Raw genomic sequence first — 23,091 nt, 5'->3', positions numbered from 1 at the left:
CAAAAGAGGATGCCCAAAGTCTTACAGGTTACCACCCCCAGCTCTAAATTTAGGATCGTTGACCCATGTTCATTCCTCTTTAAGTTCACCATAATCACGTAATACCCACATCACGCACGCACACACACACACACACACACACACCCAAAAATAAGGAAAAAAGAAAATATGAACAGCTACTTCCATTTTGTTTCTGAAACTAGTCACAAAGCCATAGTTGGTATTTGTAACTTCTTTCTTCCATTACTCATTCCATTTTCTCTTGCCTTCAGCCAGTTTCTCAGTTATCAAGTTCTCTTTGCCTGGCAGGCTGAGGTAAAGCTTCATTACTGAGAGGTTTGAGTCCTCAGTGGTCCTGCATATGTGATGTTGCTGTAATCTTTCATTAACTTTGACCACTGAATATGGCAGTGTTAAGAGGAGCCCCAGAGTTTCAGACTTAATTCTCCCAGCCTGCATTGTGTAAGAGCAACCAAACATCTCCTGATTATCAAGATCAATCACACCAATCAAACCCATACTTTGCCTGTTGGACCAGTGATGCATGTAGCTCAAATGGCTAGGTTGTGGTCTCAACAATCTATTCAATGGAATCATTGTTGTTTCTTCTGGTAGACTAATAATCAGACAGATTATTTAAATCAGCAGAGGCCAAAATCAAGGGGACATGAAGAAAATACTTGCAAATGGACGCTGAATAGGCAATTCACCATTCTAGATGATGGAGGATAAGGTATGACCAGTGTGAATTCTGTTTAGCTCTTTCTTGCCTTTTGCTGTAAAATGAGTTCCTTAGAAGCAGTGTGTGTGGGCTATCATAATTGTGAGTATGCCCATGAAAGTGGTTCCGGCTGCAGTGCTGTAGTCAGAAAAGGCAAGTCCATACTCCCGTCCGTTCCATGATGGAAGGGGTCCAATACAATCAACCTGCCACCAGATGGCTTGTTGGAGCCCCCTCCCACCCCAAGGAAATGGTGCGTATTGGGAATTTGTTATTGGCCTCTGCTATTGGCAGGTCAGGGTTGGACATTCAACAGTTCTGATAGCTACATCAGCCTTGGTGAGGGGACATCCATGTAATTGAGCCTATGCAGAGCCTCTGTCCCTGCAACCATGGCCACTTTGCACATGGGCCCCTGAGCAAGCTTCAGAGTGGGGCTGGCTGACATTCTTAGGTAAGTCATCTTGTTCACATGATTATTGAGAGCCTTCATCACAGGTGATGCCCTCTGTTGGGCATTTATATGGAACACAAATGTATTCATACTCTATGACCATGCCTAGAGGTCCAACCACATATGACTTCTCCCAAACCTTCTTGTCACCAGTACTACAGTTTTTTTTCTTTCCAACTGGACATCAAACAGTGTAGAGCCATACCTTAGGCAATTTCTCCTTCCAAGCAAACTGAACAACCAGATATCCCACTTGAAATTATGTTCTCAGGGAAGATTTTACTTTTTCACTGTCTTTCTGGGCTACTCCTGTGTGGGGCTGGGATGCCGCAGCAATATGCTTCCGGCTAATGCCCTTATGTCACGCAAAGCTGTACTTCAATAGATTCCTGACTGAGTAAAGACATCCACCCTCACCAATGTGGGTGGGCATCAGCCAATCCCTTGAGGGCCCAAAAGGAACAAAAAGGCAAAGGGAGAATTATCTCTCTTCTTGAGCTGGGACATCCATCTTTTCGTGCCCTCAAACATTCGATGAAGCTGCTGGTTCCTAGCCTTCGGACTCCAGGATTTACACCAGTGCCCCTTGTTCTCAGGCCTGTGGATTTGGACCGAATTCTGCCACTGGCTTTCCTGGTTCTCCAGCTAACTGGCAGCAGACTGTGGAACTTCTCAGCCTCCATAACTGTGTGAGAAAATTCCTATAATAAGCCTCCTCTTATATAGATCTATATATATCCTATTGGTTCTGTTTCTCTGGAGAACCCTGACTAATACAACTGGATATAAAGAGGTCCCCTATATTAGTTTGCTAGGGCTGTCATAACAAAGTACCAAAAACTGGGTGGCCTTAACAACAGAAATTTATTTCCTTACAGTTCTGGAGCCTAGAAGTCAGAGATCAGGGTATCAGCAGAGCTGGTTTCTTCTGAAGGCCTCTCCTCTGCCATCTTCTCAATGTGTCTTCACATGGTCTTCCCTCTGGGCCTATTTGTGTCCCGATCTCCTCTTCTTCTTCTTTTTTTTTTTTTGGTGGGGGGGTGTACGCGGGCCTCTCACTGCTGTGGCCTCTCCCATTGCGGAGCACAGGCTCTGGACGCACAGGCTCAGCACGTGCCGGCTCAGCACGCGCAGGCTCAGTGGCCATGGCTCACGGGCCCAGCCGCTCCGTGGCATGTGGGATCTTCCCGGACCGGGGCACGAACCCGTATCCCCTGCATTGGCAGGCGGACTCTCAACCACTGTGCCACCAGGGAAACCCCCGATCTCCTCTTCTTATAAGAACACCAGTCATGTTGGATTAGGGCCCAACTCAATGACCTCGTATAACCTCAATTACCTGTTTAAAGGCCTTGTCTCCAAATACAGTCACATTCTGTGATACTGGGGTTTAGGACTTCAGCATATGAATTTGGGAGGGGCACAATTTAGTCCATAATGGTCTCCATGAAACCGTAAGTGTGGATTGGCAAAGGGAAGGCAGTGTGGCAGGTGTAGGCACACTGGAAGTGTGAGCCACTGCTCATGTACCTTACTTGTTCCTTCAGAACATGTTCAAGGCCAATCCATATATATCATTTCCATTTCAAGAGCCCTCTGTATTCTTCACTAGCCAAACAGGTACATCAAACAGGGATGTGGTAGGGTTCACTCCCATGGAATTTTAAAGTCTTGATGGTGGCCCTAATTTCTGTGAGTCCCCCATGCCTGCAATATTGGTTTTGGTTTACTGTTTTGACTATATAATGGTTAAGAGCATGGACTCTGGAGCCCGCTTCTGGTTTAGGTTCCAGTTTACCAGTTATTAACTGGTGACCTTGGGCAAGCTACTTAAGCTTTCAATGCCTTAATTTCCTTTTCTGTAAAATGTGTACAATAATAGTACCTACTTTGAAACTAACACAATATTGTAAATCAACTATACTTCAATAAAAAAACAAATTATAAAAAAATAATAATACCTAAAAAACAAAACAGAACAAAAGATAGTACCTACTTTGTAGTGCTGCTTTGAGGAATAATGTGTTAATGTATGTAAAGTGCTTGGAAGAGTATCTGGCATGTAACAAGTGCTATATTCATGTTGGGTGTTACTGCTACAAAATTGGAAAGCAGGATAAGTTCCAGGTTTCCACCTGGCTCTTCCTAACAGAAAAATTCTTTCTCCACAGGTCAGGGAGCCAATTGGGGTGTTTTGCCAGTTGCTGGTTTTACCTGTTACAACTTTAAACCCAGGAACTGGCGACATTACCAGAGAGTGGGTTTGCACACCCTCCTGGCTCACCATGAGCTGGATTTAGGCCAAAACTCCATTTATTGCTTGACATTCATTAGCCCTCACTCTGACTGTGGGCACCAGTGGTGCTCTGAATCCCCAGGATGAGTGCTAGCTCAGAGCCGTTGTCTAATAATCCCTGGAGAGTGTGAGGATTTTTATCTTTCCTCTGCACAGTTACCTTGGGAAACTGCTGTGGGTCCTTTGCGGGGTAACTAGGAAGATTTACAGTACATAATTCCAGTGTTACCATAGCATACTTCCTCAAGGCTCCCAGTCTCCCCTTCATCCTAGGGACCCTGGATATACAACCTGAGGGGCTGTGACACTCTATCATGGTGACCCAACTTTCTGTCTGCCAGAATTCTTTTGGTTAAATGGGTCATGCTTCTCTTTCAGTCTTAGGGGCCCCATGATTCAAGTAATTACGACCAAAGATCAAATCACTCAAAACTTACAGCCTTAAAACAACCACCATTTATTTAATGGACAATTGTTGGGGGTTGGCAACTTGGGCTGAGCTCAGCTGAACTATTCTTGTGTCAGCTGGACTCTCATGTGTCTGTCATCAGCTGCTGATATCAGTCTTGGTGACACTACTTCTAGGGGTTGGTTGGCTACCATTTGGGGATACAGGGATAACTGGGTCATGTGTCTCATCATCCAGTCTGGTGGCAGCAGGTTTACAAGACTAGCAAGAGGGCAGGTTCCAATGCATAAGCACTTTTCTAGCTTTTGTCTGCACTCTTTTGCCAATGTCCCATTGACCAAAGCAAGTTAGAAGGTAGCTTCAAGAAAAATGAAACAGATCACCTCTTGACAGATCTGCAATGTCAATGCAAAGTTATGGATTCAGGGAAAAGAAACATTTGTGGCGATTTTTACTCTGCCACAGGCACCAGTCCTCCTCCCCCCATTCTGGAGCCCTAGCCCTCTGCAGGCAGATGACTCAATTTCTTTAGAGAAACGCTGTTCATTTGCATCTAGGAGATAAAAGCCTCCACTGGTGATGGAGGAGGGGAAGATGGTGGAAGTAGAGCCCAACTTATTCAGCCATTTTTCAAATAACTTTTAAACTAATCTTCTCCTTTTACCTCATCCTCCCATGTCCACTCTCCATACCTGGTCCTTCTTCCCCCAAAGTAGCTCTGCTTCTGTGCAACCTTTGCCTGAGATTTATTTTTCAGTTTGAGCCAATCTGTATTCACTCCAGGAATTTATCAGATACTTTGGGCCACTACCCTCACCCCTTCCACTAATTTTATGAATGAATTTACCTTGCATTTCTTTATAATTTTTTCTATTTGTTTTGGATAGGTAAACCCCTTTGTTCCATTCAGTGTCTTCTACTCAAAAGCCTCTCATTAAAGTTAAATCTATTATCTCTGGACCAATATAGCAGTTAAAAATGTTATATTCCTCCCATACGTACTAAGAGTGGGTGATTCAGACAGAAGAATCAAGGTATATGTGCTCTATTGTGGGAAAGAAGAGCTAAAAGATTGTAGAGTTTCCCAAAAACAATAACTGTGGCCTATTACAACTATTTTATATTCATGATGTCTGGTGTGAGGGAGAAGGAAGCATTAATTCTTTTGTTTAATGCATTACCTGAGGCTGTTTTGTGTACTCTAGGTCTCTCTTAAAGCTGGGGTTGACATTTCATCATTTTCTGGCTGCTTGTGTTGTTCTGCCTGCCTTAGGCAAAAAAATTTAATATAAAAATGAGCAAAGGGACCAGAGCCTGGGCAGCCTGAGGGGCAAGGAGACAGAGGGGAAGAGAGGGGAAAGTTGCTTAACTCTCCTCTTCCCTGCTGTTGCCACTGCCCCGGGGTCTCTAGGACCCTTTAGTCTGCATATTAGTTGAAAGCCCTCCCTCTGCCTTCCAGTCAGTCATCCAGTCCGCGCTTCCTTTTGATGCCACTATAAATGACCAATGAACATAATATTCAGCCTCAACTGTAATCAAATATAAGCAAATTAAAATAATTAGAATAATTATTTGCTTTGATTTTAGATTAGAGATAATAAAATAATACTTCATAATAATATGGGTGAGGGTGTGGAGAAATGGACAGCCTCATACACTGCCTGAGGGAGTGGAAACTGGTACAACATTTTTTACGTGGAAATCGGAAATACTGATTAAAATTAAGACTTCAAATCTTTTTTTAGCTTGTCCAAATGTTTACATATATATATATATATATATATATATATATATATATATATATATATATATATATTCAATTGAAGTATAGTTGATTTAGAATATTGTGTTAATCTCAGGTGTACAACAAAGTGATCATATATATATATATATATATATATATATATATATATATATATATACTTTTTCAGATTCTTTTCTATTGTAGGTTATTACAAGATACTGAATATAGTTCCCTGTGCTACACAGGTCTTTTTTGTTTATTTCTTTTATATATAGTAATGTGTATCTGTTAATCCCAAACTCCTAATTTATCCCTCCCCCTCCTTTCCCCTTTGGTAACCATAAATTTGTTTTCTATAAGACTGCAAATCTTTTTTTAAAAATTAATTAATTAATTTTTGGCTGTGCTGGGCCTTCATTTCTGTGCGAGGGCTTTCTCTAGTTGCGGCAAGCAGGGGCCACTCTTCATCGCGGTGCGCGGGCCTCTCACTATCGCGGCCTCTCTTGTTGCGGAGCACAGGCTCCAGACGCGCAGGCTCAGTAGTTGTGGCTCACGGGCCTAGTTGCCCCGCGACATGTGGGATCTTCCCAGACCAGGGCTCGAACCCGTGTCCTCTGCATTGACAGGCAGATTCTCAACCACTGCACCACCAGGGAAGCCCAAGACTGCAAATCTTTTGAAAGAGTAGTTCCTTATATACAAATGTGCAATGAAATCTGCACATATGAATAATGTCTAACCTCGCTAGTAAACAAAATATGCAAATTAAAATGAGATAGCATTTTCACCCTATTAGAATGTCCAAGATTTAAAAGAACATCAATGCCCATTATTAGGAAAGTTGAGGATGTTCATGGATACCTTAGTACAAGCTGTGTGAAAGACAGTTTGACAGTATGTATCAAAATCATTAAACAGGTGAAAACCTTTTGATACAAGAATTCCACCTTTAGGAATGTATCCCAGGGAAATATCAGAGACATGTACAAAGATATGCATGCAAGGATGTTAATCTCAACACTGTTTATGATCGTGAAAAATTTGAAACCATCCAAATATCCTTCAGTTAATTACTGGCCAACCATAACGAATAATACACTGTATTATTGATCATAAGAAATCAATATGGAGGGACTTGCTTGGTGGTGTAGTGGTTAAGACAATGCAGGGAGCCCAGGTTCGATCCCTGGTCAGGTAACTAGATCCCACATGCATGCTGCAACTAACAGTTCGCATGCCACAACTAAGGAGCCCGCCGGCGCAACCAAATAAATAAAGAAAGGAATCAATATGGAAAGATAAGCAAGATATATCATTATTTTTAAAAACAACTGTCAGGGCAGTGTGTTAGTACGGTTTCATTTTTGTTTTACGATTTGTGTGTGAAATACATATATATGCCTTGCTTATTGAATATGTAAATAATTGATTAAAACATATACCAAGCTGTTAATAGTCTTTCTTTCTGGGGGTTATGATCCTAGGAACTTTACTTTTCTCATAATATATACTTAAGTTTTAATGTTTTACAAGCAATGAGTAAAACAATAATAAAAATTAAGAAATTTAGAAAAGTTGCTCAGCTTCTCTGATAAATAAAAGCAAATTAGAAGAATAATGAGATGTAATTATTGTCTATGATGTTGAGGAAAAAAAATTCCAAGATTAACACTCAGTGTTGAATACAGCCCTCATCTCTAAACTTCTTTGATTAACCACATGTATTAGTAAAACTTTTTGACCACAAACACTAAATATATATGCTTATGTGATTTTTTTTAAGTGAAGATGGGATCATATTATTCATCCTCTTCTGCCACTTGCAAATCCATGTGTACAGTGATGCTCACTGCAACAATTTTTGGCATAAGAAAACCTGGAAACATTCAGAATGTCCATCAACAGGGGATTTGTTAAATGAATTATTGAACATTATTAGTCAACATGTGTATTGGTGTAATACTCCGTCTTCAAAGGGAGTGAAGTAGTTGTACATTATTGACATGGTAAGAGCACTGTATCAACACATCGAATCTGGAAGTACATACAGGAAACGTAACCTCAGTTCACGGCGGGGGAGGGGTGGGGAATGGGAAGCTAAGCAGGGAATTTGCTTTCCATTGTTCTCCTTGTGCTGCTGACAATCTCTAAACACTTGTCTGTATAACTTCCCATTAGCAGAATACTACAGATGTAAAGCAAAAGCAAAAATAAGACGCTTCAATGAGTAAAACAGAATGCACACATCTTAAAGTTAAATTAGTGGGTTTGGTGTATTTGTACTAGCTCACAATTGAGGATTGAAAAAATTCCTAAAGGGATTTGAGGGAACAGGAAACGCGTTCACGCTTCGAAGCTGCTCAAGATCGTGCTTATGAAGGAACATTTCTAACGTTTTGAGCAAGTTTCGTTTTGCTTCCGTTAAAATTTAAAAATTAAAAAAAAAAAAAGACCACCGGGGTCAGGAAGCTAGGTCTCCCGGGTGCACTGCACGCCCCTCCCCCCCGGCTCCCCCTCCCCCAGGCTCCCCCCCACCTTCCCCTCCTCGCCGTCCCGGGGCTCCTGATCCCTGGCGCCCAGCCCGACCCCGCCCCGCGCGGCCCCGAGGCAACTTAGCCCGGCGGCCCGGCGGCCCGGCGGGGCACCAGGGACCGCGGTGGCCCGAGCGCAGCCAGAGGAGGAGGAGGGCGCCCTCCGTGCAGCGCAGCTCGCATCTGCGGCCGCGCGATCCACCTCCCGTGCCGATTCCCCCTCGTGCGTCCCTCTGTTCGCGGAGCCGGCGGGAGGCCCCGGGCTCTGGGTGCTGTATGGGAGGCCAAACCAGACCGATGGCGGCGGCGGCGGCGGCGGCGGCCCTGTCGGGCCTGGCTGTGCGGCTGTCTCGCTCGTCCGCGGCCCGCGGCTCGTACGGCGCCTTCTGCAAGGGGCTCACGCGCACGCTGATCACCTTCTTCGACCTGGCCTGGCGGCTGCGCGTGAACTTCCCCTACTTCTACGTCGTGGCTTCAGTGATTCTCAACGTGCGCCTGCAGGTACATATTTAGAGCAACTAACTCTGTGGCATTGGGGGGTGCCCAGCAGGATGGCTGACCTCCACCCACCAGTTCAGCCGCCCTAGAGCAAAGCGACCAGCTCGCCTCGCACACAGAGACTTGCCGGCCTGTCTTGCCATTGCCCCATCTTTTCCTATAAATGCGCGGCTAGAAGTCATTTGCGGAAAGCCTGCAATGTAACCAAAAAAGCCTAAGATATGATGAAAAGTTGGATCTCAAGGAAATAGCTAATTCAAAGAACAGAACCTAAAAATCTGAAAATCCTCAGAAATATTTGAGAAGTTCTTGCATCCATAAGACAAAAGACAGCACCGAAGGTAGGGAAATGACAATAAGCACAGGATGCCCTAAGGGGGAAAAAAGGAAAAGTTACTAACAACTTAAAAAAAGATAAACTGTACAAGAGTGGTCCAAATAGGAGGCAAATCCTCCAAATTAGAAAAAAAAATGAATAGACTTCCAACTGAATGGAATTGATTCTAGGCAACAGAAATGTATCGCATGATCGGAAAGGCATACATTTCTTCATCCTAAAAGAAACAACAACGGCAAACAGAACCTACTGGGAAAAACAAACATTTCAAACTGTACAAGGAGAGCATGCTTCACATATGAAGCAACCTCAGACGTGGCCTGGTTTTCAGCCGTTGCCTGGAGTGTGAGAAAGGGAATCTGAACACTGGCACATGGATCAAGTCTCTGCAGTCACAGAAAATCCAATCATAGCGTTCAACTTTGCTATTTAGTGAACAGTGTTTAAATAATCATTACAATGGAAATATTAGTTATGCTTTTTCATTTTTAGAGTAAATCTCTAGTCAAAGCAGGGGAGACTTAATTATAGTTATAGAACAGAGTGGGAATGTTAACCAGCTTTGACAAGTACAGGCAACAAGTTGGCAGGCAGAAAGGAGGAAGTGGAACAGTGTTGTTATTCTCCTAAACTAGGAAGTCCAGATACTGTCTCTAGTTGACAGAATAAGACAGATTTACGGGTTAGAGTTTTAAAGTGAACAAGATAACCAACAGAAGAATTAAAAATAGTGATACAACTATATGGAGGGGGGGAGGAAAACCAAGGGGACAGCAGGAAGTCAGCAGAAAATGCCTCATGTCATCAAGTTAAGAAATAGTAAGAAAAGCATATTATTAGGAAAAATGGAGTTAACCTCTAAACAGACATGTAAAAGTTTTTGCCTCTGGGTTGGGAAAGCAAAAGTTGAGAAGGGTGGGTGTGGATTTACTGCTTTTCATTATATGTCCTTTTGTACTGGTTGATTTTTCTAAATCCTTTATATGCATGTATTACTTTGATTGAAAGTTAAAACTTATTAAAAATGAATTTACTGCAATTAGAAGGAAATCTGGGGGAAGGGGGTTTGGGGAGTGGTACGTGAGTCCAGGTAGATTCTGCCTTCCTATCTTTCTGCAATAGTGGATGCATATCCTAAAATGTTCCTGAATGAGTGCATGAAATATGATTTCCTTGCTTTCCAAGCAAACCATAAGACCATAAGGAAATGCCTCATGAAATGGCCAGTAATCTTCAGGTAGCCCAGAGCTTCCTTACTGTATGTAACTTTTCACGAGCTAACGTCTGCAGTGTCATAGTTAATGTAAAAACAAAAAGTGTGATTTAATTTTTCAAAACGGAAAAATTTTAAAATGGAAAAATTGGACAAGTACCCCATGATGTTTAGACAAGGTTCTTACATTTTAGTATTGATCATAATGGCAAGACAGGGGAAATAAGCTAAATATACAACGGGAGCTTGGCTAAATAGAAATAGTCCGTCTATGTAATGGGATACTATGTAGCTATTAAAAATAAGGAATTATATTTTATCCATGTGTAATAGATATGAAGTCACCTCACCAATGGCTCAAGTGGTTGAGCCAGAGAGAAATATATATATATTATATAATATACATTTATATACTCTACCTAGTTATAGAGAAATAATAATACTTGCAAACACCATTGCACACTTACCATAAGTCATACAAGGTCCTAAGCACTTTATATACATCATTGCATTTAGTCCTCACAACAACTCAGAGATGAGTGACTGTCATTACACCCAATGTTCAGGAGAGGAGACAAACATGGAAAAGGATAGTGGCAGAGTGATGAAATACTGCCAACAATATTATTCTTCCTACTAATGTGAGACATTCATTGCTATGATTCGTTTTTTTCTTTGCGTTTTTAAATTGAAGTATAATTGACCCACAACGTTTTATTAGTTTCAGGTGTACAACATAGTGATTCAATATTTTTATACGTTACCAAAGGATCACCCCTGTTATGGTTAGTTGTTAATTGTATTTTTATTATTTGAATTGTGAGGCCTCCTTTTTAAAACTTTAGTGTAAAAGTCACTATCCAACTGGGTGGCATGGATGCCAGAACTTTGGGAACACAGGGCTAGGCACTCCATTCCTGCACCCTCGCGTTAGCACTCCCAAATACAAGTACGTGTACCACTGCACACGAATGGAGGATCAGATGGAACTCATAGTCACTCAGGATTTGAATTCTACCCAAAGAATTTAGTTTCTTGGTTTTTGGTTTTTGGCTTTTTTTGCTGCACCTCGAGGTATGCGGGATCTTAGTTCCCCGACCAGGGAACGTACCCATGCCCCCTGCAGTGGAAGTGTGGAGTCTTAACCACTGGACCACCAGGGAAGTCCCTCTTTCTTTCTTTCTTTCTTTATTTTTTAAAATTTATTTATTTATTTATTTATTATTTTTGGCTGTGCTGGGTCTTCGTTGCTGTGCACAGGCTTTTCTCTAGTTGTGGCGAGCGGGGGCTACTCTTCGTTGCGGTGCACGGGCTTCTCATTGCGGTGGCTTCTCTTGTTGTGGAGCACGGCCTCTAGGCATGCGGGCTTCAGTAGTTGTGCCACGTGGGCTCAGTAGTTGTGGCTCGTGGGCTTAGTTGCTCCGCAGCTTGTGGGATCTTCCCGGACCAGTGCTCGAACCCGTGACCCCTGCATTGGCAGGCGGCTTCTTAACCACTGCGCCACCAGGGAAGCCCCCTCTTCCTTTTTTTAAATTGAAGTAGAGTTGATTTACAATGTTTCAGGTGTACAGCCAAGGGATTCAGTTATACATATACACATATAGGAAATTCCCTGGCTTTCTCTGTCTGTCTTTCTCTGTCTGACTTACCTCACTTAGTATGATAATTTCTAGGTCCATCCATGTTGCTGCAAATGGCATTATTTCATTTCTTTATGGCTGGGTAGTATTCCATTGTCTATATACATACACCACATCTTTATCTATTCATCTGTCAGTAGACACTTAGGTTGCTTCCATATCTTGGCTATTGTACATAGTGCTGCTATTAACATTGGGGTGCATGTAATTTTTTGAATTATGGCTTGTATATATATGCCCAAGAGTGGGATTGCTGGGTCAGATGGTAGCTCTATTTTTAGTTTTTTAAGGAACCTCCATACTGTTCTCCATAGTGGCTGTATCAATTTACATTCCCACCAACGGTGTAGGAGGGTTCCCTTTTCTCCACACCCTCTCCAGCACTTGTTATTTGTAGACTTTTTTATGATGGCCATTCTGATTGGTGAAAAAAGTTCCTTTTCTACCTTGACTCCATCATTTCCCTCCTCCTTTCCCCCAGGTCCTCTCCAGATAGGTCCAAACTTCCAACTTTACAGGCACAGATTCAGGTTCCAGGTCCTGAACTTTCCTCAGGCTGGACTACAGCCTGTGCTTTCTGTTGTGACCCTTGACCCCCTTCCTGGGACACAGTTCCATGACTGCCTTCAGACTGGTTCTGGTCACCTGAATGACTACTGGTGATGACTCCCTTCTCCAGCAACTCAGAGAGACTATCTCTAGAATCCTGGGCCCCAGTATAGGGGTGGGAGTGGTTAGAGACTGGGAAACATTCTGTCTTCCATGACTTACCACAAGTCCCCACCTTGGGTAGTTTTACTGCAAATCTAAGAGCTTCGCTTCAAATCCTTCCTGAAAAATGCTTGGGAAGCTAGAGGTCAAGTTCATAAGCTAAATTTTGTTGAACCAAAGAATCTGAGTGATTCTGGGCAAGGTAACCAAAGTCTTAATAAGTGGAGGCTCTAGAACAAGCAAAGATAGCCAGTTTGGGGGGGGGGCCTTTGCTGGGTACTGCTGTCCTTCCATCACTTGGATTTCTACAGCAAGCACTCCTGTCGTCTGAAGGAGCGATTTTCAGCAGTTCCCCAAAGGAGGGGATGTTAGGTAGACAGAAAAGTAATACAGACAGCATGTACAAACACCCTTTTTCCATTCATATAATTCCAAACATGCTCCCTCCTGGCATAATTTAATTACTCCATGTACCACCAAGAACTACCCAGAGAGAAACAACACATACAAACACTTCCAGCTATCACAGTCGGAGATGAGGTCATGGGGCCTCTGATTATAGTTCAAGTTCTCCCCGTGATGTCTCTTCTTTCTCTAGCACCACCATTATCCCAACTTAATATTGTTATTCTACAATTCCATGACCTAAATGGTGAATTCACCACGACCACCACTCTATCCTATTTACAATACTAAAGGAGAGGTGAGCAAGTTTTTTAAAAAGACAACCAGCCAGGCAATACAGGTAGAAGGTAAGTCCTCGTGTTCGCACATAGCCATGAGGTGGTCCTGCTATTTATGACTTCTCTGTCAACTCCACGATCCTTTTGCCTTACCTACTGGGGGGTGCAGTTTCGCTCCTGAGGAGTCTGAGCCTTGGTGGGCTTTGTAGGGTTGCAGTAGAGTCTGGCGTGCAAGCCCTCAGGATTGTCATATAAGAAGGTACCTTAGGGGATCTGAGTCTCATTCGTATTCCTCCCTGTCATTCTACAGCATGAACACCACAACCACCTGCTTTGAGTGGTTCCAGGAGCTAAGAGTGACTTCACATTTCGTGCAACCACTGTTTTGTCCCAGACTAGAAGTGTTTCTTCTAGGGAATGAAAACCTCTAAACCAGCAGAGATCAGAGTTGCAGGGACACAAAGTAAAACTGTTGCAGATGGGTTAGGTGTAATTACGAGAGGCACCACCTTTATTTCTGCCCCTCCGTTCCCAAACTTGCAAATCTTGGCAATGGGAGAAACAGCACCATAAATTGGTTGCTGGTTCGTAGTGGATATTACATCCTAGCAGGCTGCTCTGTGATTCTCCTATCAGGGCTTACCACAGGCTCCATACAGCAAGCATACTGATTCACCCTAAACATTTTGGGCACCACTGGATCTTCTAGGTGATAAGAGCCAAGGGGCAAACCTACTAGCATGGTAGCCCACACCAGCTAGCTAGAGAGCCTGTTTTAGCTGTGGATCCACATTAGTCTGGGTGTGGTAGGAATAACACCTACTTTTTCAAGTCTTGGATGGTGGCCAAAATCTCTGCACTTCCCATAAGGATAAGCTATCGCATTTTACTTCCTCTGTTGATAAGGAGGGTGATTTGCCTCTCCTTACCCTCATATCCCTTTCTCCAGGGGCCAGGTAGCCACTGTGGCAGTACACAGGAGACAGGTGCCTGTCTCTGCCTGGAAATTTCCGGCAGTCAGGAGGCTCGCTGTTCCAGCAGGATGAGCAGAGGCCGTGATATGGTGGATGTGAAAGCAAAGGATGGGGGCGACTTCCCACTCGCTGCCTTCTCTCTGCATCCCTCAGAAGGTGCAGAAGATGACTTCAGTGGTTTCCTTGATGCCATGTGTTGGAGCACAGAGGTTAGAGGAAGCAACAGAAGGTCAGGGTAGCCCTGGCAGCTGCCAGCCCAAAACACTCCACCTGGAGAGGAGATTAGGTACTTGGTTTGGTGGGTTCTAAACGGAGGCCCAAATGGCCCTGTCTGAGAGGGTCCTCAGCTATGTCGGGGGAGATGGGATGCTTTGAGGCTGGACATCAACCACAATAACAAAACGTACACACTCTAAGCAACGTGCAGATACTACCTGACACTAAGTGTACCTGGGAACTGGTAGAATAATCCCAGAGAAGGGGCATCAGGGTCTCCCTGAGCCTCCTGAGTAGCAACCTCAGGGAAGAACCCATTTTCCCCAACCTCCATAAGCACTCCCTCCACTCTGCACTAGGTACTACTGCAGGGGTGTCCTGGGTCCCTTGGCACTAGCACTGCCTTAAAGGAAGTTTTCAATTAGCCTCTGAAAGGTTTGGGGCTGTCCTGCTTCCCGTCGCAAGTTGCCAAGGTCAACGACTATGGGGGTTTTTGTAGCCGAAAGTGGGGTCTGGCTGCTCACCGCTCAAAAGCCAATAAAGAGTCAAGGTTGGTGGGAAGGAAAGTTTGCTTTATTTTGGATGCCGGCAATGGGAGGGGGGAGAGGAGACTCCTGTCCAAAGGGTGACTCCTCCCCACTGACAACCAGTGGGCAAGAGCTTTTATAGACAAAGGGAGGGGGCTACATACAGAAACAGCATAGTAAGCTCTGACAGTCATCTTGAAATTGGTCATGTAGTAGTCTGATCAGTGTCATTTTGATTGTTTTAAGTACAGTTAATCTTCAGTTCCAGGGTTGGTTTGTCCCCTTTTCCTTGAGGCCAATTCTCGGAATTGTGGCAGCTTACGTCATGGCTACAGCCTGGTCATCATGTAGTTAACTTCTTCCACCTGGTGGGAGTTTCAGTATCTACCAGACAGCTCACAGGATACGGCTCAGAATATTATCTGTAGCCCTTAAAGAAGAGCTAAAGGTCCTTGACTTTGCTTAATGACTAAATTATTATTATTTGATCTCCTTTGACTCTTTTCCTTTGTTCCTGCATTTTCTCACTTCTCTGATTAAACTTAGTCTTTGGCTAAAGTTTTTCCACAGATAAAAGGCAGGTGGCAGACGTGGTGGGGAAGAACCATGGGGTCCTGCTCCACGTCAACTTGCGGGGAAGGCCAAGGGGAAGGTTCACAGTGTTACAGCAGATTCACCTGACCATCCTCTATTCTAAGGACTCTGGGTGTGTGTAATTAATAATTCATGCCTGGGAACTGCACATGAGCTATTCCTCTGTTAGGCTAGTGTGCTGACTCAAATGCAAGGCACCTCTCTTGGCCAGACCCAAGAATCTTTTTGGTTTTACAGATTAACTAAGGCCTTGGTGGATTGTCTGTAGATTTAATTCCTGGGAACTACAAGGTTAATTATCCATAGCCAGAGAGCTCTCCGTGTGTATTAGTCCACTCAGGCTGCCATAACAAAATACCACAGACTGGGTGGCTTAAACCGCAGACATATATTTTCTCACAGTGCTGGAGAATGGAAGTCCAAGGTCAAGGTGCCAGTAGGGTTGGTTTCTGGTGAGATGTCTTCCTGGCTTGCAGATGGCCACCTTCTCTTTGTGCCTTCACATAGCCTTTCTCTTATGCATTTGTAGAGAGAGAGATCTAGTGTCTCTTCCTCTTCTTATAAGGACACCCATCCTATCAGAATAGGGACCCACCCTTATGACCTCATTTAATCTTAATTACCTCCTTAAGGACCCTCTCTCCACATATAGTCACATTGGGAGTTAGGGCTTCAACATATGAATTGGGGGGGGGCACAATTCAGTCCACAACAACCTTTCAGATGATCTCCAGATGTCTGTTACAGTAATAATATCCACTTGCTACTGATGTTAACTGCCACCACATAGACTCACCTATACCTGGCTCCCTCCAACATGCTACAAATCAGAGAGCCCATCTCAATGGCACCTACTTCTCAATGGCATCCTCCATCTTGAGAGAATAGCCAGCAGAAGTGCTTTTGAAAGCTTTGATGCTTCCCTCACCCACTAATTTCTTGAGGTAAGGGTTACAGGACAGACGCTTTAATTTCTTTGGAGGGGCAAAGTTAGAGAGTGAATGGGTAGATGCTCATAAGATCCCCTCCATTATGCCAGTGGGCTTCTAGCCACTCAATGCCATATGTCACAGGCTAGCATCTGGTCCAGGTTTGCATTAGACAACCTAGAAAACAGAATCACAGCCTGCTGCCTGAGCTCACCACTGTGAATAAAATTTATGAATGCCTACCACTCATTCTATTTAACTCTATTCCTTGACTGACACTGCATCTCACTTGCCATCCCTGGATAATATACATTAAGTCAATTTAGAAGGATGACAACACCTTTGGATGTTATCCTCTCCATGAGGTGGCCCCTCCCCCTCTACACACAAACACACAGGGCCCATGGAATAGAACAGACAGCAATTATTGAATCGTATCATGAAAATGACCATTTAGTCCTTCTCAGCGGATTAGGAATGACCCCATCTTTGCACTATAAGCATTTTATCTTTTCAACTTCGGGAGGAAGGAGGGTTAACAAGCAGTTGACTTCAGTAGTCCATTCCCCCCCCCACAAAGATTAGTGCAAGCTAATCAGGGTTCTATCATTCCCTTTGTCAGCGAATGAAAAAAAATTGGGAATATGATCCAATCAGGACCAGTGAAAGGTGAAAAGTGCACTAGGGTGCTTCTAAGAAGGGTTTCCTCTCTCCTAAGAAGTAAATGCACAGAGGGATGGTCCTTTGTTTTCCCTGTGGAAATTCTTAGATTTCGATGTGACCCCTGAGAACTGCTGTAGCCATTTTGCCAAGAGCCTGACAAGCCAAATCACGGAGGATGACAGATCCAAGGGAATCACAAAGAAGTGGAACTGGAACTCTGTGTCTGGAGCCTGCTATACCTCTGGATTTCTCCCTTGATGACACAATATGATTCAGTAATTGCCATCTATTTTATTCCATGGGCCCTGTGTGCTTGTGTGTAGAGGGGGAGGAGCCACCTCATGGAGAGGATAAAAGGAAGCTCTTACTAAGTGTGCAACAGGTATTTGAAAGGCACATGTGTGGTTTCCTCTGTGTGTGTCTGTGTGTGTGTATCTGTGATGCTGTATCTTGCCCAATACAAATTATTAGAGTCACTGAAGTCAGGTATTAGCCATCATCCAAATTGTCACTGATTTATTGAAGGAGTTTAATGCAAATAAATTAGATGGTGAAACTGAGGCTGAGGAAGGGGAGGTGATTTGCCTAAGGTCACTTTGGAAGTTAGTAGCAGATACAAGACTAGAACCCTAGTATAGGCCTGGGAGAGTCTGAAACTCTTCAAATATTCTAGGATGCTACTGAAGAACAATAGGGATAAGAGAAAAGGTTCTCGAAATGACATTTAGAGGCATCTCTCTAAAAGGCCCATCATCAGATATATTTTTTAAACTATTCATTCTCAAAGAATATATCAACAGAGGGGTGGCTTGGGAAAACCAGTTGTCTCACCCTGACATACACTTCTGCCCATCTCAGGATTCAGGATCTGGTACTGTGGGCAGAGTCGTTGGCTTCTTGGCCAAAGTAGGCTCTATGGGAAAGGTACTGCTGCCCCTTCACCTCTCCCTTCCCAATATAGATTTCACCTTCACTCAGTTCTCCTCTTCTTAGGTCGGAGACCTGGCCTGTGAGAAATACACAAAAACAGCCCAGGAACTGCTTGGTGCAAGGCACTGGTTCATGACACTCACTTGACTAGCTGTTTCATTTCAAGGCTCAAATTCATTCAGTAATCCTTCAACTTCTCGGCCTGTGCAGGCACAGACTAAAACCAAGGCATAGACTGCCACCTAGGGGTTATTTATAGCGGAGGAAAAACGGTTCAAATATTTGCTCTGTCCTCTTACTTGAGCAAGTCATTTTCCCTACAGGGATGTTAATTTCCTTGCCTATAAAATGAGGGTGTTGTCCTAGATCAGTGGTTTCTAAATTCAGCTCCACGAAAATTTGTATGCCTTTAGTCATTCATAATTAGAGGCACTCACCAGAATTATCTATACGATCTTTGAAAAAATATATATGCCCATGCTTCACCCCTAGATATTCTGGTTCAGTAGGTGTGGAGCAAGCAGAGTCAAGGCCTGGACATGTGCATAAAACAAAAACAATCCGGGCTTCCCTGGTGGCGCAGTGGTTGAGACTCTGCCTGCCGATGCAGGGGACACGGGTTCGTGCCCCTGTCCGGGAAGATCCCACATGCCGCAGAGCGGCTAGGCCCGTGAGCCATGGCCACTGAGCCTGCGCGTCCAGAGCCTGTGCTCCGCAACGGGAAAGGCCACAACAGTGAGAGGGCCGCGTACCACAAAAAAAAAAAACCCCAAAACAAAAGCAATCCACCGGTGCTTCCAAAGACCCTGTGTAAGGAATCTGTGATGTAGATGTAAAAAGGTGCTCCTCCAACAATGGTAAACAGGTTTTCTCACTCTAGGGCTCTGAAAGCCTTTAATAGTCTAATGTACGTTGTGGATTTCCAAGAGACGTTAATATTATGCAACATGCTCCAAGGTGTCTGACCATAGAACCAACATCTTCTAACGGTCCAGGCACACCAGCATTTCCCAGATCAGTTAGGAAAACCCTACATTAGGTGTCTTAGTCAGCTCAGGTTGTCAAAACAAAATACCATGGAGTGGATAGCTTAAGCTACAGTAATCGATTTCTCACAGGTCTGGAGGCTGGTAAGTCCAAGATCAAGGTGCCAGCAGATGACTGCCTTCTCCCTGTGTTCTCACATGGCCTTTCTTCTATGTGTGTGGACAGGAAGAGGTCTCTCTCGTTTTTCCTCTTCTTACAAGGCCACCGATCCTATTGGATTAGGACTCCACCCTCATGACCTCACTCTTTTAAATTTAATTATCTCCCAAACTCCCTATCTTCAAATACAATCACGTTGGAGTTAGGGCTTCAACAGATTAATTTGGGGTGGGGATGTGGGGTTACCCAAGTAAGGCTACAGCACTAGAAGATAGCCAAGGCCACTCTGAATCTATATCCTAAGTATTACTGTGATGACCAACCCTTTGGGGGGGGAGGTTGTCCTTTTTATTAACACTGGAACCAAAATAAAAACCAATACTCTGAACCTGCTCGGAATGCTAATTCATATCGCATTGCCACTTCTAACCCAGATGGTGCCAAGCCATGCCTTATTTATCATCATGTCAACATAAATAATCAATAAACAATCTATAACAGGAATAAAAATAGAAAAGAGTTTTATTTGAACCAAACCGAGGACTATAGCCTAGGGAACAGCTTATCACTAACTCTGAGAAGCTGCTCTGGAGAAGCATGGTTTTCATCACAGTTTTATATCTTTTCAGAACAAAGAACAACCATCAAACACAAACATGACAGGGGTACATTCCTTCAAGATTTCAAAAGGGACAGATTAGCACATACACAGTGAGTCAGCATGACCTTGGTATCTGGGAAGGGAACCTTATCTTTAAAGGAGTACTAGCATGAATGAAGCAACTGACAAAGGATTAATCTCCAAAATTTACAAGCAGCTCATGCAGCTCAATATCAAAACAACAAACAACCCAATCCAAAAATGGGCAGAAGACCTAAATAGACATTTCTCCAAAGAAGATATACAGATTGCCAACAAACACAGGAAAGAATGCTCAGCATCATTAATCATTAGAGAAATGCAAATCAAAAATACAATGAGATATCATCTCACACCAGTCAGAATGGTCATCATCAAAAAAACCTACAGAAGACGCGGAGATCACCTTCCTCCCCACGGATACACCAGAAATACAGCTACACGTGGAACAACTCCTACAGAACACCTACTGAACGCTGGCAGAAGACCCCAGACCTCCCAAAAGGCAAGAAACTCCCCACATACCTGGGTAGGGCAAAGCGGTGAGATTCCCGCACAGAGGAGCGGTGCCGAGCGGCACTCACCAGCCCGAGAGGATTGTCTGCTCCCCCGCCGGGGCGGGCGGCGCTGGAGCTGAGACTTGGGCTTCGGTCAGAGCGCAGGGAGAGGACTGGGGCTGGCGGCGAGAACTCAGCCTGAAGGGGGCTAATGTGCCACAGCTAGCCGGGAGGGAATCCAGGAAAACTCTGGAGCTGCCGAAGAGGCAGGAGACTTTTTCTTCCCTCTTGGTTTCCTGGTGCGCGAGGAGAGGGGATTAAGAGCGCCGCGTAAAGGAACTCCAGAGACGGGCGCGAGTCGCGGCTGAAAGCGCGGAGCCCAGAGACGGGCGTGGGACGCTGGGGCTGCTGCTGCCGCCGCCAAGAAGCCTGTGTGCGAGCGCAGGTCACTGTCCACACCGCCCTTCCGGGAGCCTGTGCAGCCTGCCACTGCCGGGGTCCCGGGATCCAGGGGCGGCTTCCCTGAGAGAACGCACGGCGCGCCTCGGGCTGGTGCAACGTCACGCCGACCTCTGCCGCTGCAGGCTCGCCCCGCACTCCGTGCCCCTCCCTCCCGCCCGGCTTGAGTGAGCCAGAGTCCCCGAAGAGGCTGCTCCTTTAACCCTGTCCTGTCTGAGCGAAGAACAGACGCCCTCCGGCGACCTACACACAGAGGCGGGGCCAAATCCAAAGCTGAGACCCAGGAGCTGTGAGAACAAAGAAGAGAAAGGGAAACCTCTCCCAGCAGCCTCAGAAGCAGCGGATTAAAGCTCCACAATCAACTTGATGTACCCTGCATCTGTGGAATACAGAAATAGACAACAAATCATCCCAAATTGAGGAGCCAGGAGTCAGTGCTGTGCCTCTGAGGTGGGAGAGCCAACTTCAGAACACTGGTCCACAAGAGACCTCCCAGCTCCACACAATATCAAACTCAACAGCAGCACCCAGCTTCACTCAACGACCAGCAAGCTATAGTGCTGGACACCCTATGCCAAACAACTAGCAAGACAGGAACACAACGCCACCCATTAGCAGAGAGGTGGCCTAAAATCATAAAAAGTCCGCAGACACCCCAAAACACACCACCAGACGTGGACCTGCCCACCAGAAAGACAAGATCCAGCCTCATCCACCAGAACACAGGCAGTAGTCCCCTCCACCAAGAAGCCTACACAACCCACTAAACCAGCCTTAGCCACTGGGGACAGACACCAAAAACAACGGGAACTACGAACCTGCAGCCTGCAAAAAGGAGACCCCAAACACAGTAACATAAGCAAAATGAGAAGACAGAAAAACACACAGCAGGAGAAGGAGCAAGCTAAAAACCCACCAGACCTAACAAATGAAGAGGTAATAGGCAGTCTACCTGAAAAAGAATTCAGAATAATGATGGTAAAGATGATCCAAAACCTTGGAAATAGAATAGACAAAATGCAAGAAACAGTTAATAAGGACCTAGAAGAACTAAAGATGAATCAAGCATCGATTAAAAACACAATACATGAAATAAAAAATACTCTAGAAGGGATCAATAGCAGAATAACTGAGGCAGAAGAACGGATAAGTGAGGTGGAAGATAAAATAGTGGAAATAACTGCTGCAGAGCAAAATAAAGAAAAAAGAATGAAAAGAACAGAGGACAGTCTCAGAGACCTCTGGGACAACATTAAACGCACCAACATTCGAATTATAGGGGTTCCAGAAGAAGAAGAGAAAAAGAAAGGGACTGAGAAAATATTTGAAGAGATTATAGTTGAAAACTTCCCTAATATGGGAAAGGAAATAGTTAATCAAGTCCAGGAGGCACAGAGAGTCCCATACAGAATAAATCCAAGGAGAAATACACCAAGACACATATTAATCAAACTGTCAAAAATTAAACACAAAGAAATCATATTAAAAGCAGCAAGGCAAAAACAACAAATAACACACAAGGGAATCCCCATCAGGATAACAGCTGATCTCTCAGCAGAAACTCTACAAGCCAGAAGGGAGTGGCAGGACATAATTAAAGTGATGAAGGAGAAAAACCTGTAACCAAGATTACTCTACCCAGCAAGGATCTCATTCAGATTTGATGGAGAAATTAAAACATTTACGGACAAGCAAAAGCTGAGAGAGTTCAGCACCACCAAACCAGCTTTACAACAAATGCTAAAGGAACTTCTCTAGGCACGAAACACAACAGAAGGAAAAGAACTACAATAACGAACCCAAAACAATTAAGAAAATGGGAATAGGAACATACATATCAATAATTACCTTAAATGTAAATGGACTAAATGCTCCCACCAAAAGACACAGACTGGCTGAATGGATACAAAAACAAGACCCATATATATGCTGTCTACAAGAGACCCACTTCAGACCTAGAGACACATACAGACTGAAAGTAAGGGGATGGAAAAAGATATTCCATGCAAATGGAAACCAAAAGAAAGCTGGAGTAGCAATTCTCATATCAGACAAAATAGACTTTAAAATAAAGACTACTAGAAGAGACAAAGAAGGACACTACATAATGATCAAGGGATCAATCCAAGAAGAAGATATAACAATTGTAAATATTTATGCACCAAACATAGGAGCACCTCAATACATAAGGGAAATATTAACAGCCATAAAAGGAGAAATCGACAGTAACACAATCATAGTAGGGGACTTTAACACCCCACTTTCACCAATGGACAGGT

The 23,091-nt window shown here is 44.1% G+C and overlaps 1 protein-coding gene across 1 annotated transcript; it reads left to right on the top strand.

Moving 5' to 3' along the window:
- The first annotated feature begins 8,226 nt into the window (after positions 1-8,226).
- SMIM10 (small integral membrane protein 10) lies at positions 8,227-10,015 on the top strand. Its single transcript, XM_060087152.1, has one exon. The coding sequence runs from the start codon at positions 8,432-8,434 to the stop codon at positions 8,666-8,668; it is 237 nt and encodes a 78-aa protein (XP_059943135.1). The 5' UTR covers positions 8,227-8,431; the 3' UTR covers positions 8,669-10,015.
- The last annotated feature ends 13,076 nt before the right edge of the window (positions 10,016-23,091 follow it).

Source organism: Mesoplodon densirostris, chromosome X (assembly GCF_025265405.1).
Source record: "Mesoplodon densirostris isolate mMesDen1 chromosome X, mMesDen1 primary haplotype, whole genome shotgun sequence".
NCBI classification, from domain to species: domain Eukaryota; kingdom Metazoa; phylum Chordata; class Mammalia; order Artiodactyla; family Ziphiidae; genus Mesoplodon; species Mesoplodon densirostris.
Note: the sequence above shows the minus strand (reverse complement) of the source record. Positions and strands in the feature narration are given on the sequence as shown.

What these genes read in the sequence shown, in the direction of transcription:
- SMIM10 (XM_060087152.1), top strand. Translation starts at nt 8,432, where the DNA reads ATGGGAGGCCAAACCAGACCGATGGCGGCGGCGGCGGCGGCGGCGGCC.